Consider the following 20,949-nt stretch of genomic DNA (forward strand, 5'->3'; position numbering starts at 1 on the left):
GGAAAAAAGTGTGGAAGAAAATGATGGGTGCATGATGACAGAAGGAAAGGATATGACAGCTGATCTGAAGAAGAGGGTCGGTGCGTTTACACGATACTGGCACTCGGTTATCAAAGGAGCAAACTTTACGCTGGAATGATCGCGGGCGCAGCTACTTAATTTACCTCCTGATTTCGGCATTTCTCTAAAAGAATGGAATCGAACAATAACATTTCATTTTGATTTAATTTCGTTTGATAAATGTAGAACAAAAAGTGCCAACCACTCACCATTTGCAGTGGCGTAACTATGGGGGAAGGGGTGTCCGTGCCCCCCCCCCCCCCCCCCCGTTTAAAATCTTGAATTAAAAAAAAAATTATATCATTTTCCTTCAGTGCCCCCCCCCCCCCTTACGCCACCCCCTCTTTTGTGGCTTAATGTAAATGGCATGACGCTAGTTAAAACAAAACAAAAAATCTGTTTTAAATGCTAGTGGTTACCTTACCGCGCCAAATTATATTGGAACGTAAGATACCAGTCTATATAATGCAGGCAGGTGTTCTAAACACCCGCATATTTGACGTAGTGCGAGGGCAGAGTTCAGGGTGAGGCTTGTTTGTGTTTCTGCATTGACGTGTGTTATTCCAGCTTATAAGCCATTATGTGTAGCTAGATATAGCTATTATATGCATCTGTCCCGCTATCATGGCTGTTCTCCACTAGAATACTGTTAGTTGTGCATGCGATAGCACGTCTCTCCTATATTCCTGGCCTTCGGATAAGCTGAAGATGGGCGTGTATGGTGTGGCGCTACTGCTGGCAAGCTGCCTCTGTGTTTCTCTTGTACAGAATGCAGGTAAGTTCCACACCTTTTGCATATGTTTGTGTTGTTTGCTTTCTGAATTTAATAAAAACAGGAGTAGGCGGGCCTAGTAGTAGTACACCTCCATGTATACATCATGTACTTTTGAGTTGTCAATGAATGAGTAATGGAAAGAATGTTGCATCCTGACGCAACTTTTTTCATCATATATTATCTCAATAAAGGTCAGTCATTGCAAAAATGTTGAAGACATGAATCTTGGACTGAGAAACATTTCCAATATTGTTAGAAAATACTTTGAAAATGCACTCACTCTCCAAAGACTTTGTATACAACCAGAATTGGGATATGTGGATAGGGCCTATACTACATTCTTTCCCGGCCACCGTAGGGGCCAACATAATACAGTTTGAAAAATGAGTCCACGAGGAAACATATGTTGTGTTGTTAGACCTCATGTGCAACTCCGACGGTGCATTGTTTCTAAACACCTGTGCCTGCAATTAATTTCTAACACTCGATACACTTGTTTCATTTTGAAGTTTGTTTGATATGCATGATGTTGCCGACAATCGCAAGTCATTACTCATAAGTCCTTTCACAAGCCTTTCATAAGGCCAGTCACAAGTCAGGTTGGTGTAGCGGTACCTTCCTCGCTTTCCACGTACCGCTGTGACCTGGGTTTAATTCCTGCCTGGGCCATGTGGATTGGGTTTTGAGTCCCTGCCTGGTGGTACTGCTGGTTTTCCTCCGAATATTCTTCTGGGGTTTTCCTCCCACGTCTAAAAGTGTAGTTTCTTCACATTGACATCCTTGCTGGGCCCCATGGGAGACCAGTGGATTACCTTACCAAAATAAGAAATAAATTAAAACTCCCTAGGGGGTGTGCAAAATTATATTTAAATTGGAGGATTCAGGACTATTAGGGCTATATAAACAAGTAACTGGATGAACAATGACAAAGGAATATTTTTGTAACAGTTCATTTGAAATTGAATAGCTATAGTGACTTGACTTGCGATGGACTTCAGGAACTTGCAGGGACTCGAATACAACACAGCCCCGCCCCCATTTTTACGCCCATTTGCTGAATGTTTGCCGTTTATATTTCAGCTGGTGCCTCTCGTCGCGAATACTTGAATCTCCTGCATGCTTTACAACATGACCGAGCACTGCAGGTAAGATGCTTCACAATATTGTGGCACTCGGGAAGTTTAGAACTTTTTGTTTTAATTGGCTTCAATAATTACTAGCCCTATATGCATGCATGCATCATTGTGTGATACCTCGTGTTAAAATGTCCGTTGCAAACTTTTGGATAATCGATGTATCGGTAGCATTTTACTGACAGATAACTTCAACTTTGTACCCTGAGCAAAATGAGTAGTGGAGGGGGACTGTTGAGCACAAGTTGACCTTTTCTAAAGAAATATGTAAAGGTCACATAAATATGTAAATATGTAAATATGTAAATATATAAATATGAATGAATGGGGTTATGAAATTCCGGGCACAGTTTGACCTAATGAATGGATGGGATGAATAGGGAATAGGTGTGGGTATAAGGAACCGGGTACAGTTTGACCAATTCTATGGGAAAGATTGCATAAGGTATGGAAAAATATTACAATTTTAGGAGAATATGTATCTACATGTAATTGCAACTAAGTGGTGCAATGTGAACGAACAGCTGGGTCGGATCTTTAATCCCCCAAGAATAGACGGGAGAGGGCTCGTGCCAAGTCAGCGCATTAGTATTGTTACGAAGTTAATCCGATGATACAAAAAGTAATTGGATTTCCGAAGGCTCGAAAGCAGAAAGCAGTGATAGATGGCAAAAATGAATTTTGCGTTGATCAGACTGAAACGAGTACGATTGTCTATTTGAAGAATTATTTTAAAGTCATTTTTATTGGGTTTATGGGTATTGTGCACGTTGCGTTTTCCAAGTTATAAACAAACACTCACCGCAGCATACTTGCAGGGTACAGCCTGTGTCGGCCAGGGGGGTATATGATAAATCCACGATCCATAATCCATGCGTCTGTACGGAGACCGGTGGTCGATGATCACCCCTCGATGATCGTACCGATCATGGAGCAAATAAATAACTCCGTCCGTGCGCCTATATTCCTCTTGTTAATCGATACAATACCAATGGCACTCTTCTACACTGCCACCAGAACCATCCAAGTAAAAATATATGTCTGTGCGCGGTGATCGTAGAAAAGGGAAGGTTTTGGCATTAGCCAGAGCAAGTGCTAGTACACATAGCACACTACTGTACACACGCCGTCCGATCAGATAGCGCTCAAGTTTTCTTAATCCGTGACGGCTAAATTATCGATTAGGCTCTATTGCAGAGGCGCGTACAATAAGGAATGGATTCAGTGGTTTAAAGCCATAACAAAACGTGTGGGCATGTGGTTTTTAAAGGGAACTACGGCCTGGAAAGTGCCCGATTGAGTGTATAGGAATAACACAACCATCATTGTGCATTTTGTAATATTTAGGACTAGAACGACCCCCAAACCAAGCTATAGCCTATCCATAGTTAAAAATTCAATCGTAACGTGGTCGTCTTTCTAAGGATGTGTGAGAACCACTTTTGGGGGGGGGTGTTGAGGGGGTGGGGGGATTGGCGTTCGACGGGAAAAATGGTGCCCCTTTAACGCTGTCTGGACAGGAATGCACCGAACCCTAGTTGTACCTCCGTGCCGGATTTGTTTACAAAATCAAGGATGACTGGGTTTTATCTACGACCATTTTACGGGGATTATTTAGAGGGCGTGTCCAAGCACTAATTTTATGACTGAGAGTAAGACAACACAAACAAAGAAAAATACAACTGCAAAAAGTATATACGTTATGACATTATTGCTTTATTGACTTTATTATTGCTTTATTAAAACACTCGTGTTTTTATTTGTCTGTCCCAATGTATTTCTTCGCAATTATATCGTCATTGTAATGTTGACTAGTCTTTAATCGTCACTGTCTTCCTCGCTGACGTCTTCTTCATCTTGATGGAACAATCCGTCAAATTTCATCTGGTGTTTAGGCATAATTCTGCCGAGAGCCTTTTGTACGCTAATGCCCTTATATATTTTTTCATCGAGATTGTCCACAATATCTTGATGAGTATCGTTATCTTTCAGATGTAGGTAACTTGACAGAAAATCCTTGTACTTGTCAAAAAAGATTTGCTTGACTGCCCAGAGGGTCTTCCTATCGGCCTTTTCCTTGGCCTGATCTTCACCCATACCCTCGTTGATGTACTTTTCATGTTTTTCGCTCCAGATTTCACGAGTCGCTTCTTTGGACTCTTCCAACCAGTCTTGGAATGTAGCATTGTCTTCTAATTCAGAACTAGACTCATCTTCATCGTCATCTTCTACCTCCGAGTCCGTTTCCGAGCCCGATTCATCCACGTCAGGATGATCAGATTGAATAACCTCAATTTCAGAATCATCGTTAACCCCATTCATTTCAGATTCATCTTCATCATGAGCGTTTTCGGTATGTCGCCAGAGATTATATCTCCGTCCAAAGCTTTTATCACACTGGTTACAAGCATGGGGTTTGACCGCAGAAAAAGTATTCATGTTGAAGTTTTAAAGGCTGATTCACGAATGACAAGAAACGGATGAATTGGTTTAATATATATTGTGCCGAGACCTGTCTGCTTGAGCTCATTTCCACATTCCCCCCCCCCCCTGCGCATGCTCTCTGCGTGCCTGTGCGCTCTTAATTCCGTGCTCATCCAACTCTTTTCCCTGCTCATCCTACTCTTTACTGTGCTCATCCTACTCTTTACTGTGCTCATCCTACTCTTTTCCCTGCTCATCCTACTCTTTTCCGTGCTCATCCTACTCTTTACCGTGCTCATCCTACTCTTTTCCCTGCTCATCCTACTCTTAACCGTGCTCATCCTACTCTTTTCCCTGCTCATCCTACTCTTTTCCCTGCTCATCCTACTCTTTACCGTGCTCATCCTACTCTTTTCCCTGCTCCTCCTACTCTTTTCCCTGCTCATCCTACTCTTTTCCGTGCTCATCCTACTCTTTACCGTGCTCATCCTACTCTATGCCGTAGTAACCAGTGTGATAAAAGCTTTGGACGGAGATATAATCTCTGGCGACATACCGAAAATGCTCATGATGAAGATGAATCTGAAATGAATGGGGTTAACGATGATTCTGAAATTGAGGTTATTCAATCTGATCATCCTGACGTGGATGAATCGGGCTCGGAAACGGACTCGGAGGTAGAAGATGACGATGAAGATGAGTCTAGTTCTGAATTAGAAGACAATGCTACATTCCAAGACTGGTTGGAAGAGTCCAAAGAAGCGACTCGTGAAATCTGGAGCGAAAAACATGAAAAGTACATCAACGAGGGTATGGGTGAAGATCAGGCCAAGGAAAAGGCCGATAGGAAGACCCTCTGGGCAGTCAAGCAAATCTTTTTTGACAAGTACAAGGATTTTCTGTCAAGTTACCTACATCTGAAAGATAACGATACTCATCAAGATATTGTGGACAATCTCGATGAAAAAATATATAAGGGCATTAGCGTACAAAAGGCTCTCGGCAGAATTATGCCTAAACACCAGATGAAATTTGACGGATTGTTCCATCAAGATGAAGAAGACGTCAGCGAGGAAGACAGTGACGATTAAAGACTAGTCACATTACAATGACGATATAATTGCGAAGAAATACATTGGGACAGACAAATAAAAACACGAGTGTTTTAATAAAGCAATAATAAAGTCAATAAAGCAATAATGTCATAACGTATATACTTTTTGCAGTTGTATTTTTCTTTGTTTGTGTTGTCTTATCAGTCGTAAAAGCCTACTCTCAGTCATAAAATTAGTGCTTGGACACGCCCTCTAAATAATCCCCGTAAAATGGTCGTAGATAAAACCCAGTCATCCTTGATTTTGTAAACAAATCCGGCACGGAGGTACAAACTAGGGTTCGGTGCATTCCTGTCCAGACAGCGTTAAAGGGGCACCATTTTTCCCGTCGAACGCCAATCCCCCCACCCCTCAACACCTCCCCCCCCAAAAAAAAGTGGTTCTCACACATCCTTAGAAAGACGACCACGTTACGATTGAATTTTTAACTATGGATAGTCTATAGCTTGGTTTGGGGGTCGTTCTAGTCCTAAATATTACAAAATGCACAATGATGGTTGTGTTATTCCTATACACTCAATCGGGCACTTTCCAGGCCGTAGTTCCCTTTAAAAACCACACGCCCACACGTTTTGTTATGGCTTTAAACCACTGAATCCATTCCTTATTGTACGCGCCTCTGCAATAGAGCCTAATCGATAATTTAGCCGTCACGGATTAAGAAAACTTGAGCGCTATCTGATCGGACGGCGTGTGTACAGTAGTGTGCATGTGTACTAGCACTTGCTCTGGCTAATGCCAAAACCTTCCCTTTTCTACGATCACCGCGCACAGACATATATTTTTACTTGGATGATTCTGGTGGCAGTGTAGAAGAGTGCCATTGGTATTGTATCGATTAACAAGAGGAATATAGGCGCACGGACGGAGTTATTTATTTGCTCCATGATCGGTACGATCATCGAGGGGTGATCGACCACCGGTCTCCGTACAGACGCATGGATTATGGATCGTGGATTTATCATATACCCCCCTGGCCGACACAGGCTGTACCCTGCAAGTATGCTGCGGTGAGTGTTTGTTTATAACTTGGAAAACGCAACGTGCACAATACCCATAAACCCAATAAAACTGACTTTAAAATAATTCTTCAAATAGACAATCGTACTCGTTTCAGTCTGATCAACGCAAAATTCATTTTTGCCATCTATCACTGCTTTCTGCTGTCGAGCATTCGGAAATCCAATTACTTTTTTGTATCCTCGGATTAACTTCGTAACAATACTAATGCGCTGACTTGGCACGAGCCCTCTCCCGTCTATTCTTGGGGGATTAAAGATCCGACCCAGCTGTTCGTTCACATTGCACCACTTAGTTGCAATTACATGTAGATACATATTCTCCTAAAATTGTAATATTTTTCCATACCTTATGCAATCTTTCCCACAGAATTGGTCAAACTGTACCCGGTTCCTTATACCCACACCTATTCCCTATTCATCCCATCCATTCATTAGGTCAAACTGTGCCCGGAATTTCATAACCCCATTAATTCATATTTATATATATACATATTTACATATTTACATATTTACATATTTATGTGACCTTTACATATTTCTTTAGAAAAGGTCAACTTGTGCTCAACAGTCCCCCTCCACTACTAAAATGGAGCGGCAGAATTTGCAATAGTTATTGTTAATTAAGCAAACAGTGCTCAGGAAACCGGTGCACAGGTGTGAATTTAGGACTTAATTAAAAGAGACAGTTCATTTGTGAGATAATTAAGGGGGACAGGTCAAGTGTGATGGTTTAACTAATAATAGGGTAAAAGACCAGATTTCATAGGATCGGAGTCCAAATTGCATATGACACTGGCTGAGAACCGTCACAAGAAATTTTTGTCGAATGACAATTTTTGCCTGCTTGATAAAATCGCTCTGCTGTGCTCTGGTGTTCCCATCATTCAACTTTCTCCGTCATTTTGCGTTTCTAAAGGACCCTTATATCCGAGCTAGATGTGATTTGCAGAATAACCCTGATCTGTCTGACGACATAAAGGCAGCAAACAATGTACAAGGCGCTGTCACATTCAAGCAACTGGTATGTATATTGTGATGGAAATCTAAAGGAGTTATCGTTAAAGTTTTAACATAGGCTATATATAATGACTTGTGTTTTCTGCTTGTTAGTTCCCTACAACTCAAGTAGGGTGTACACTATGTATATCACAAGATTCAGAGCTGTTCCAGTTAATTTATTCAAGTTATATAGAAGGAAATCTATCTATGAATAACCGAATTAAAAATTGTAAGCACAGTCTTCTGTTGCTCAGGCTATCAGCTCTAATAACTTGGGTCATGAATATAATTGACTGAATTTCTGTAGAAAACTGGCGGGAGTTTGTCTGTATCTGTGAGTCTGACTGGTCTGGATGTGTCCAGCGCCGATCTTCACGGCTTCCACGTGCATCAGTTCGGCGATCTGACCAACGGATGTGGATCGACTGGTGGGCATTTCAACCCATCGGGCAAGCAACACGGTGGGCCCCAAGACGTAGAAAGGTATACAATGCACGTTTCGTGAAATAAGTTTTTTGATAACTTTCTAGAATTATGCAACTAATAAAACTCCATATAAAATACTATTCAGCTAGTGGATAACTTACAAATTAACAAAATATACCTCAATGTAGTGCAATTAAAAGTGCCATCGTTAGCAAAATTTGTTGCCAACAGAGGATGTATAATTTGCGGAACTAGGGGCCAACTGTACAAAATGGGTTCGATGTTTGTAAACTAAGAGAGGATTTATAGGATGATTTTGCGATGGCTTTATGACGTCGTCCGTGGATTATGAAGTGTCATGCTCACATGAAAAGAAGCAAGCAATCCAACTTGACTTCACGGTCCAAACTTACGACGTGACCTTAACGTTGCACAAACTAGTACTTTCGAAGGTGTACCCATTCCTCGACACTTTACCGTTTATTTCATTACGTATTTTCCTTTTATTTGGGTTAAAAAAACTCAGGCATGTTGGAGACTTTGGGAATGTGGAACGGAACAGCGATGGTTCGGTCTACACTGAATTCACCGATGACGTGGCGTCTCTCCTCGGCACTAATACCATCATCGGCAGGGCCATAGTGGTGAGTTCGACAGTTGGGGTTTTCCATTTCCAATTAGAACCTCTTTTGGAAAAAAAATACGGAAAGTCTGGAACAGACCTGTAATGATTGGGAGTTGCATTGGAAGTGTTTATTTCGTTGAAAGAGTCAGAAATGCGTAATATTTGGTGGGTTAGGCCTATGATGTCTTGGACCTCTGTGGCAATTTAGATTCTTGAGGCGTGAAAATTTGAACTTTTGCTTTTGGTAAATAAAGTTTATACTCCAAGAACCGTCGAGTGAGATGATATTGAGAGTATTCAGCAAACATCTCACGCATTTTAGCTGGTAAACATGTCAACTCACCCAGTTGGCCTCTGTGACCTTTCCTCCTTGGTCCCCAGCAGGCATGCGTGGCGTTGCTATGGCAATGACCTTCCGCACCTTTACGCCAGTGGGGACACCAAGTAAAGAAGTTGCTTTAGGGCTTTTAGACTTCGAGAGATAAAGTCTTAGTTTTCTAAAAGTTTTATGAAAGATGATTCTATCTTTTTTTAAGCTTAATTTTGGAGAACATAGCTGAAGTGTTGGTTAGGCCTATGCTTCTGACATAGGCTATGGTCTAAAGTAAAGTTATGTCCAACAAGATCACACTCCATGAAAGGGGATAATCATGCCAATTATGCATGAAATTTGGGCTCAGGATTCGACCAAAATAATAAGGTTGCCTTCAAATGTTACATTTTGCGTCCGATTGTGGATTTCGTGATGTTTTGTGCAATATTCCCGCCGGTTTTTTGTTTTCAGTTGCACAAGGATACAGACGATCTTGGCAGGGGTGGTTACTCCGATAGTCTGACCACGGGACACGCCGGCGCGCGCCTCGCTTGCTGTATCATCAACGAAGTCGTCACAGTGTAGGACGAGTCCGGTACCTAACCTAAATGGAACCGTGTTTAACGTGCTGGGTTTAAAACCGTGAGGAATTTGCATCCATGCAACTGCGCATGCTCTGTAATGAAAGACTGCTCAATACTTTGGCTCGATCCAAGACGAAACAAAGCACATTATCGCAAACACAGAGTTTTGGTTTGGAAAGTTTTTGCCAAAAGGATTTAGTTTTCGCAAGACACAAGTGATTGACATTTTCAGTCCTGGTGTCTGGTATGTACTTTGAATAAATTACTTGTTTGGAACGAAGTCTTGCACAATATTAAGCAGTACCATTTCTTGATTATTTTCTTTAGTTCCAGGCATGAAAAAAATATATGCATGATCGAATCTATGTATTCATATAATTTCACTAGCTAATGGTAAAGAATAGTCGGATTAAAAAGTTTAAGGTAAGGCCAAAAAAAAAGTCTCCGGTTTCTGGTATGGAGCTTGCCCAAAAAGTGGTGCGGTGACGCGGCTTTTTTTTTTTTTTAACTGATTGTTTTGCTTCAAATGTCGGCTGATGACTGCAAATGGTGCCCGACTAAACTTAGTGCAAATATATGGGAGTCCAGAGAGGCCACATAAAGCTTATTCTCGACCATAACCCAATCTAAAAACACGTTAAAATTGTGCAGCAGCAGGATTCCAGTTAAACCAGTGAGTTTGGCGGTTTTGAGACATCATCTTTTATTGAAAAAAAACCTTTTTCATTTTGCCGACGCGCATGGCTACGGCGACGCGCGCGCATACCAGAAACCGGAGACTTTTTTTTTTGGCCTAAAAGGTGTTAAGGGTTGATTTACGAGAAGAAATGCTGCACCTTTATTTTTCATTATTTTTCTGTATTATTTTTCTGTATTTACCGATAATCAGTATATTCATAGCTTAATTAGACCAAACTCACCTTTTCTGTGGTTGCAGGTATTTGTTCTTTTTGTTCTTACTGAAATCCCGGGAACTGGTTGAATTTAATTGTACGTTTTATTAAGGTTAACAAGATAAAAATGAGAAAATTCATAACAGCATAAAAAAACTTTCAAGACCTCAATTTCAATACCTTAATATGGAACACTCGTAAACTTTTTTTTTTGGGGGGGGGGAATCTATTTCTAGTAATACCTCAGTTGTGATAGACAATGTATTGGGATATTGGAAATTGGGCTGTTTTTTTAGAGGGGTGTTGGTTTGTTCGTTGGTTTTTTTTTTTACATTTTCAGTTTGGTGCTATTTAAATAAATAACTATAGTAATTGGATTTGATGTGTGCTGTCTGTAACTACAATGTGGTGAAGTCATTTTCAAGTTTGCCGGCCTGATTGAACTTGACACTTACCTTTAGCGGCGAAGTTAGTTCCGGGCGGGGGGGGGGGCCTGGATGTTACAGTGGAGGACGGCCCAATAAACCCGTTAACCATGGTCACGTCTTGGACTATTACATTTCCAGTTGCGGGCGTCATTAGGACGATTAGGAGGATGAAAAATACTCTAGACTATCATCCATGAGTGTCTGGATGCGTTTGTCATAATGCCTATATAATTATGGCATCCATCATTTTGTATCCAGCTTTCTGTGGCACTGTCACAAAACAACTGTTATGTAGCAAAGCTTTGGGAAAGAAACTGTGAACAAAACAGAGCAATCACGATGCTAGTGGGAAATTTGCAAGACAAATAGGCCTATTAATCTGAAAAATGTGCTGATATTAGTTAATATAAGGCCTATTTTGTATTCACTGGAAGTATTAATTGATGTCAACTATTAAAAGTCAAAATCATTCGCAATCTCGTCATAATCGATCAATTCTGACGAGACTTTAAGTTGTTCATTTCCTGCTCTGGTTTTTAGTAACTCCAAACATTAGCTGGTTATTATCTGTTCATCGCAAAATACAACTAGTGGTACAGTCTGCGCAAATTTTTTGATGTTTGTTCGTTGAAATAGCGCCCTCTTACGGTCGCTCTCATTTTTTTTTAGAACAGTTATTTTGCAATAGCGCCCTCAATTGTTCACAAAAATGTTGTTGCTTGGATACGCACATGTCAATTCTCCGGCCGGATAAATAGATGTCATTGAATGCAACTGCAAGAGGTCCGAAGTTTTCGTTTCGTCTTTATTTTGGAATTGATCCCACGGAAAAAAGTGAGTATTTCTTTCTTCGTTTTAACATTTGCTTTTGTAATGAACAGCTGAGTTGGTCATTCATACTATTGTTATATTGTTATTAAATAGTGATTTATTTAGTGTGCATTTTCCTGTCCAATTTTTTAAAGAAAGTTTTCAAAACAAATTTAGGCCTAACGCTTTTAATGTGATTGTGTGTGGGCCTACGTTAGTTTTAATTCAATAATTGTGTGCTTTTGTTTTAAATAATAATCATGATGACATGAGCATGATGAAAAGAAGAAGTGAAACATTTTTTTTGGCTTCATGTTATTCATTGTTTTGGGGGGATCGGACAACCCGACCGTTTGCCAACTTGCCTCGGGTCGCGTTGGGACCACTCGACCGGTGACAACATGACCATGATGACCGTCTGTGTGTGTCATTGATGGTAAGAAAAGTCGACTTGTCTTAACTCACGACTTGGTAAATGGTCCAATTGTCGCACTGGTCGAGTTGTCTCAACATTTGAGTTGTCCTGAGTTGACTTGGCAAACGGTCGAGTTGTCCAACATTCATATTTATTTTAAGTAGGCCTAACGTTACAGCAGGCCCAACTTTACTTGACCTAGCCATGAAGAGAATATAAAGTACGTTCATTGCAATTTGGATAATTTGTTCTTCCTGTCTATCTCTTACATAGTTTCTGCCCTAACGTACCCTCACAACTACCACCACCATGCCCAAGCCAGTGGTAGCGATGATTGAAGACCGCATTCGGAAGTTTATGCTTTCGAAGAGGGTGCGAGTTGCCGAGTTCTTCAAGGATTTTGACAACCTCCGAAGTGGATGTGTGACAGGTGAGTGTCCACTTTGTTGGGAATTATTAAAGTGCTCCCTAAAAGTATAATATCAATATTTTAAGAAAGAATGCAGTATCCCATTATCGTGTGGCAGTTGAAATTGCCTGCTAAATTGTTTAATTTGTTTGTTTTACTTCTTATTAGCATCCCAGTTTAAGAGATGTCTGGATCAGAGTTTCTCGACGATTCTTGCCGAAGCAGAGGAGGAATTGTTGATTGTGGAGTTCAAGGAAAAGGACGGCATGGTGAACTACAAGAGATTTGCTGACGTCATCGAATGCAGTAAGTACATCAAGTACAGGGCATTTGAAGTGCAAATTGTAGTCTTTGACAGAATTAATAATGACTTGCAATGAAGAACATTTGCAGTTTATGAGTTGGTTATCGTAATATTTTTTTAAGTACATTGTATTAAGAAATCTCTGCAATTTTTTTACCCTTTTTTCCTGTTATTTTCCTGTGTCGCAGCTTTCCAGCCCAACAATCTGAAAATTGAACCAAAAACACAGACAATCGCACCAGAAGAATTGTAAGTATTTTTTCTCCACTTAACCTCTGGATATAAATTTGTTCATAATTATTGGAAAAATCAATAGAAGTTTTAGCTGAGTTTGTATTTCCAGGCAACTTGTGTTCGCGAAAATTAGTCTACATAAATTATTAGAGATAATAACATGATATTTGTTTATTTATTTTGGTCACTCCAGTCTGGGAACGACTCGTTCCGTCCGTCCAATCAGCCCAGCTTCCATCCAGAAGGCCAACACCATCCTTGAAAGAATTGCTCCCTACTACAAATACCACGGCATCAACATTAGCTCAAGTTATACCGACTTTGACAGACATCACATCGGTACTGTTACTGACAGCCAGGTAGGAAAACAAATTGTGGGGTTTTTTTTAACAGTGGATCATGGTGTTGGTGTTCTTAGGCAAGACACTTTACCACAATTGCTTTCTTCTGGTCTGAGAGTAGATGGCTACCTGGTGGAGAACGGGGCCAATTTCATTGCGCTGCTTAACAGTAAGCAGAAAAGTTGTGCTTACTATAGCAGAAAATTGTGCCAATTTTAAGCACTGTTTCATGGTGTAGATGTGCTAACGGTCACGTGCGCATAGAGATTTCTATCGTTACGTCACTAAGTTCAGCAAATGTTTCCTTGGCAGGGAGCGTGCCTTTTGTTGGCTTAAATAAACAGAGACTGTGTTAGCAGAAAATCGTCTGCTTAGCAACGCTATGAAAGTGGGCCCAGGTTGCATTGATCTTAAAGTCTGCATTAAACTAATAGTCAGGGCCTTAATAACGTAATAGGGGTAATAATTGTGGAGCATTTTTGAAAAAAAATATTGTTTTACAGAGCTACATAAATATTCAGAGGGTATAAATGTCAGAAATTTACAAACTTACATTTGTTCGTACATATTTTGTGCACTATTCTAATTGCATGTAGCATTTCATAATTGATTTTGCAAAGTTAATTTTAGTCTGAGCTGTTTTTGTGTCATATTTCACCCTCTCAACATGAAATTTTTAGCTTAATATTATTTTTTGGATGGGTTTATTCCTCAGTTTGCCAGGAGTTTCCCCAGACCTCCCGGCCTTGACGATGGTGAAGTGGACCTCCTTCGGCGGCGTTACCTGGACCCAACCTCCTCCAACCTCTGCAATTATCTCAACTTCCACAACGACGTGGAGGCCGCCAAGGAAAGACTGGAGGAGAACCTGTTTGATCCGTTGCCTGAGAACAACTACAATATCCCTAGAAGGGTAAGCTGATTTTGTTGATCTATCAAAAAGGGGAATGTGTCACTTGCAGTTTTACAGATTACTCTGAAATGATTGTGCACAATTTGATTGGGACGGAAGAAAGATAAAGTTTATGGAATAGACATTCGTTTGTGATAAAAATGCTCATTCAGACATCAATTTCATGACCTTCACCTTGGCGTCTCTGATTGGTGACTTAGTTTCTGGCGTCTTTTTTCAGAAACAATAAGAGGGCACTATTAGGAGTGGGGAAATGCCAGCAAATACAAAAGAGTGAAGGGTGTTTGACTGTGTTACCATCAACATCAAGTCTATATTTTTTTAATTGAAATTTTAGGAAAAAGCCGACGACGAACTGAGAGAGATCTTCAAGCGCATTCAGATCGCCGTCCACAAACACGGCATCCGTACCACCGAGTTCTTCTGCGACCACGACAAGTTGCGCAGCGGGATTATCACGGAGAACCAGTTCCACTGCGGCCTGATGCTGTGCGTCGGGAAAGAGGCGGGGCTTACCAGGGGGAGGTGCAGCGCCTGGCCGACTACTACAAGCAGCCCGACGGCCGGGTGCGCTACAAGGAATTCTGCCACCTCATGGAAAATGGTAAAACCAAAATAAAATATGTGTTTCCAGTTTTACCCAAGTGTGTTACAATCAGGTAATCCTATGATCTTGCCTATTTCTCTATTCTGGCCTTTTCTTTCGTCCACAGCATTTAACGAGCCCCACCTTGACAAGAAGCCAGAGACTCGCGTCTATCGCCCCCCTCAGGGCCACCTGTCACGCTCACTCAACCCCCTCACCCAGCAGGAAGAGGCTCGAGTGGCTGAGATACTCAGCGAGTTGGCCTCCACCGTCCAGAGACGCAGGCTCATGTGCTTCCCTCACTTCAAGGATTATGATCGGGTGAGTTTGACTTTATAAGACAGTTCAACCAAGGATGAAAGTAAATTTCCATCATGTGTATGCAGGATAGAGAAAGGGGTTTGGGGGCCTAACCCTCGACCCCTCTTATATCCAGAGCTCTTTGTCTAGCTGCCTCACTCAGCAACTCTCACACCCAATTGACGCATTTGCTTAAAACAAACTTCAAAAAAAAATTCTAAATAATTTCCTCACAAATAAATAACTGAACTTCCCCCACTCCCCCCAAAAAAGAAATCCCAAAATTATGCATGATTAAGAAAACAAACCAGACTCCCAATTTTAACTTTCCAATTGGAGTAATTCTCATCACAAGATCCAGCCAAGTACTTACAACATAACAACAGAACTGTGAGATTTCAGAATTGTCGGAGAGTTGACTGTTTCCTTTTCAATTACCTTTTTTGATATTTTCAGAGCAAAGCCTACACACGTAACATCACTCCGTCACAGTTCCGCCGCATCCTGCACTTCCTCAGCATCAATGTGGAATCAGAGGATTTCAAACTCCTCTGCCGTAAGTTTGAGGAGCCAAGGGGAGACATCAACTACCCAGCCCTCGTCCAAGCCATCGATAAAGGTAAATGAACAACATCCCCGTGGTCCCAGGTTCGATTCCCACATCAGTCACGTGTATCTGTTTAATTAAGGAGTAAGTTTACAAGCTATCTTAAAACATTACGTTTACAGCACTGAAACAATTTATTTTCATTGTACAGTTATTGAAATCCTGAACCAAAACTAAAATAGCCCGTGAATGTGAAAGGGAATTTTCCAATTTGTCCTCAGACTACGTCGGTTTTACCATGGATTCTGATCAGCCACCGCAGAAAGAACGACCCAGGACACCATACGACCAGAAACCCATCGATACCAGTAACGTCAACATCACCGATCTGTTGAAGAGAATCAGACACGATGTTGTAGTCAACAGAATCAGGGTAAGAACATCCTCCTTATCTCACTGAATTCCCTATTGCAATTGTGTTAGCGAAGACTGGACTGGGCTGGGATTGGACCTCACACCTCTCAATTGCTGCACCGGTGTTCTACTGACTGAACTATCCATGCAGTCACGGAAGCAGTTGTCAAATTAATCACACATGCATTGGTGTTACAAATGTATTAGTATTGACTTAGCCAGGAATTGAACCTCAGACCTCTGTACTGCCACACCTGTGCTCTAACAACTGAGCTACACATGTGGTGACCGAGGGGGTCCTCAGCCAGGAATGTCAAGTTTTAAAAACAATTAAATGACGCTGCATAAAAAACTTATATGATTTACAGTAATTATTATTTCCCTTTTTTCGTGACAGGTCTGCGAGTATTTTCAAGACTTTGACCCACTCCGTGAGCACTCCATCCCTCGTAGTCAATTCACCATGGGCCTAACTGCCATGGGCCAACAGAACCTTACCAGGGAGGAGTCCAAGGCACTGTGTGATCTCTACACTCATCCACAGAAACCACTCCACGTCCAGTGGAAGAAGTTTGAAAAAGATATTGAAAGTGGTAAGCAGAAATTTCTTTTCCTTTAATACAAAAAAAGTTTGTAGCTTAAATGTCTAAGATGAGCTAGGGTAAGTAATCGTTTTTTTATCTTGTGGGATTGCTTAACCAGTTTGCGCCGGAGGCCGCATATACAAGCAAGTCGTTCATCTTATGTGTAAAGACCCTATTCAATTAGTTGTAGCTGGCCAGTTTGGCCTCGGTTTTAACTTTCTGGTGCAAAGTGTCCATGAGTGTCTAATTGACTTTCTTATCAATATGTCTCACTATAGTTTTTACCCAAGTGGAGCCTGATTTGGAGAAGACCCCCACCAGCCAAGTCCCTCCTTTAGAGTCCTTCCTGGTAGAGAAGCAAGGCACCATGGACTGGTCCCAGTCCACTCCGGAGCAAGCCGCTATCGTTGATCAGGCTATGGACCGCATGCGACAACGCAGCAATCAGCGTCGCATTCACTCCAAGCCGTGCTTCCAGGTAAGGGGGAAATCTTGATGAACACTTTAATCTTCTTTCTTTGCCGTGGCAAGTTGTAAGACCCCTGGCGCAGAGCGTCCTTACTGCAGATGACATAATGATGAATTAAGAAAGTGTCTGTTCATTTGTATCAAAGAGGGATAAAATTGTCCTCATCAGTGAAGATTTTTTCTATACGAGGCGACTGTATAAATTTAATTTCGGGATGCTATTTTGTGGCATTCTTGTATTGATAGGTACATGGATTTCTTACAAGATGGAATTATTCCGTCGAGGTGATGTCAATAATGGTTCAAGTTCCAGCTGAGTAGTTTGTAAATTTTTTTCTCACGATCACTCTGGACAACACTGAGCATACAGTGTTTACATAATATGTTGGAAGAAGATCATAACCCAATATTAAATTGTAATGCTAAAATAGCATCTCAAAGGGCTTTAGAATTATTGCCCCGTTCATCAGGCCACGAGGCAACGCGGCAGCTGATATCAGCGCACATTCGGTCCTCTACCCTCACAGGTACATACTCCTTGGTGGAGAGAGACAATTGTAGTTAAGTGTCTTGCCCAAGGGCACAAACACATTTCTGATTACTTCCATTTATCAATTTTGTTACTTCTCTGGTTTTCAGGACTACGATCTGCACAACATGGGCGTGGTCACCAAGCAGCAGTTCCGCCAGTGCCTGACCTTCCTGGGTCTCAATGCCTCCGAGACCGAGATGGAACTCCTGGAGCTCAAGTACGCCAACGCAATGGGCTTCAACTACCTCCGTTTCCTTGAGGACCTACAGCCCCGCGACAAGCAGGAGATGAAGTACACCCAGCGTCTGGAGGATCTGAGGCTGGTCAACTCTAAACATGTCTCTCTGGAGAAGAATCCGCTCTCAGACTTTGAGGAGATCATGAAGAAAATCAAAATTAAGGTACACACAACTCTCTCCCTCTTTGATTTTCTGTCTGGTTTCAAATTGAGCAAACTGAGTCTGGCTTTTGAGATTTTTTGATGCTGTTTTTAAGATGTTGTTTTATAAATTGCACACAACTTTTCATTCTTTTTCCTTTCCGTGAAAAAAAAATGTCTGGGAATTTACATATTTAAAGGATCATTTTTGGCTCAGAAATACGCTATAAACATAAGTAGCAGTTTTCCCTTTTGAGGAAACCGTAATTTCCCCACCAAAAATGAATAATCAAATAGTCGTTTTGTTTCATTAATTTGACCCCCAGGTCAGTCGAGAGAGGATCAGAGTGTTGGAATTCATCCGTGATTACGACAAACTCCGGACTGGCCGCACGCTCAAGACGACATTCCGCCGAGCCCTGGACCTGGCTCATCTGGAGTTGCAGGCCTCGGAAGTCGACATCCTTCAACAAGTGTGAGTGCAAAGCCCCTTCTTTCACTTCATCTTGATTTTTTTTTCTGACAAGCTCTATAAACGCTCTGAGTAAATTGTGCTGATATTACATAACCGAAGGGTAAAACCTTATTTAAATTTGACATCACTTTAACACTCCATTTTATCGAAAGTCATAAGTGTTTTACTTAACCCAAATCATCTGGACGACATCCAACAATAACAGAAATGCAAATGCCATTGAATTCTTTTCTATAGTTATGAGTACCCACGTGACCCAGCCTACGTGGAATACGTTCCGTTCTGTGATGAAATTGAGAGTATCTTCACCCTGAAGCACCTTGAGAAAGCCCCCCAGGTCAAGCCGATCCAGTTCAAGCCCCCGGTGGAGGTCGACCAGAACATCTTAGACAAAGACTCTGAGATCATCCTGCAGAGGACACTGGCTAGACTTGCCGAGCAGGTACTGACTGGTTCTTGTTTTAAAAAAGTAATTTAGGATTTGTCTCCAACTTAAGTTTCAGGAGATTTAAGACCTCTGTCGTTAGCAGAGTCCTCCTCTAAGAGGTTCATATCCCTCCCTACTTACAGTTGACTCTCGTTAAGTACTGTTAATACAAATTGTGGTTCTAGCAAACGTATAGCCTAATTGGTTCCGACTGTGCATTTATTTGCACAATGAATGGGACTGATGTTCCTCTTAATACAAAATTCTGATAAACCAAACACTTTGGCTAGTTCCAGCCAGGTTTGTACTTTATTCAACCTTATGTTCGTGAAAAGTGAACTCAGTCAGTTTCTCTCTGTGGTTCATCTGATCACTTTATTTTATTTTTACTTTGAATTCTTAAAATCCTCAGGTTAGGAAGTCCAACATGCAGATGTACACGCTGTTTGAGGACTACGACCGCGTGCACAACGGCACCGTGTCCCAATCTCAGTTCCGTCGCGTCCTGAGCGAGCTAGAGCTGGGCTCACTAGTCAACGAGACGGAATTCCAAGTGCTGTACAAGAAATTTGACGTGAAGGTGGGCGGGAAGGATGACATGAACTACATCGCCTTCTGTGACACCATCTACCAGATGGCAAAGATAGAGCTGTTTAGGCCTTAAGCAAATACCAATGTGTAGTTCACGTTACTTTTATTCTGTATATAGAGTCAGGGGGCATGAATCGGGGGAGGGGTTTTGTAGATAAGGGAGGAGGTACTTTTCGATGGAGTTTTTATGTATTTAAAGTTCTTCCATGAATTTTGTTCAAAAGCTAAGCAACTAAACGTTTAGTTTTACCCCACTGCAATTTAGGGAAACACTTCAAGACAGTTAAATACCTTTGTTTGCATTTAAGTCTTACCTTTTGTAAAAATGGGAGTTGATATTTTATTGTTGATGGTTGGTGTTTTTTTTTCTTGTCAAGTTAGATTTATTTCTTTAAGGTTGCTGAGCTCCAGATTTCTCTAAGTTTAATAAAAACAGATGTGTAAATGTTCAGAATATTTGTTAGTGGGAATGCTATCTTGACATTATGCGCAAGGTTTATTTTATATTTGTCTGGGTTGACTTTTCTTGTGGAGAGTCGAAATATCTTGAGCACACAAGAACAATGAATTAAAACTTAACTTTTGAAGAAAAGACGGGCCTTTATTGAAGTAATTAATATTTAACTCATGAGGCAGAGTATTTTTATGACGCTAAAAACCTGACTGACTGATTAATGTAATGGGCGAGCAGCCAACCACGTTTCAAGCATAATCCTCCAAATCAACTTAATTCAACACAAACTGTACCTAAACCATCAGCACTTTATGACATTATTGCAGTTACTAGGCCTTGGAAATTGTCATAAATTTGTTGCCGAATTAAAAATCCATTTCTTAAAATGACGATCCATTCACGTGATAAGTTTCTCACAGTCGTACCTTTCAATATTGAATAGTAAATGTACTTGATAATAGCTTTTTGTACTAATTTAGTGTTGAATTGACTTTGTACAAATATTAACGAATATGGCTTATAATAATCAAAAGTTCATGCAAACCAATAAACCCCACCGATAACCAAGTTTGTAAATAAATGTATTTCATGACAGATGTTTGTTGGAATTTGACATAATTATATGCACATGTACACGAAGGGTTTTTTCGGAAATAAAAAAGAGAATCCTTTAACATAATCGCGTGCATGAGGTTGAATCCCACTAAATGCCATTGTTTGGGGTATTTAAAAAAGTCTAGACTGGCTGGTTTGTATGCCCTATTATGTGGCTGCAGTATATCACTCTGCACAATTCATCAAAGTTTGTTTGATTGAATGTGGGCCCTCGGCCCGGGGTCGTCGAGGGTTGTTGCGTACTTTGGGTTTTCCCCCGATGTCGCAATGCGTGTTCCATAATATCTCCTTGCTGTTTAATAAATTCTATTGGGGTTTTTTCTGATACATTTTCAACTTGTATATGTTTTATTC

At 41.0% G+C, this 20,949-nt stretch overlaps 1 protein-coding gene and 1 pseudogene across 1 annotated transcript; both read left to right on the forward strand.

Moving 5' to 3' along the window:
* The first annotated feature begins 587 nt into the window (after positions 1 to 587).
* LOC119732426 (superoxide dismutase [Cu-Zn]-like) lies at positions 588 to 9,769 on the forward strand. The gene is made up of 6 exons (XM_038205937.1): positions 588 to 835; positions 1,916 to 1,980; positions 7,446 to 7,550; positions 7,836 to 8,011; positions 8,481 to 8,598; positions 9,364 to 9,769. The coding sequence occupies exons 1-6, from the start codon at positions 769 to 771 to the stop codon at positions 9,475 to 9,477; spliced, it is 645 nt and encodes a 214-aa protein (XP_038061865.1). The 5' UTR covers positions 588 to 768; the 3' UTR covers positions 9,478 to 9,769.
* Positions 9,770 to 11,499: 1,730 nt separating this feature from the next.
* Positions 11,500 to 20,659, forward strand: LOC119731948 (annotated as a pseudogene).
* Positions 20,660 to 20,949: the final 290 nt, after the last annotated feature.

The sequence above is a fragment of the Patiria miniata genome, unplaced genomic scaffold (assembly GCF_015706575.1).
Source record: "Patiria miniata isolate m_02_andy unplaced genomic scaffold, ASM1570657v1 HiC_scaffold_24, whole genome shotgun sequence".
Taxonomy (NCBI): Eukaryota; Metazoa; Echinodermata; class Asteroidea; order Valvatida; family Asterinidae; genus Patiria; species Patiria miniata.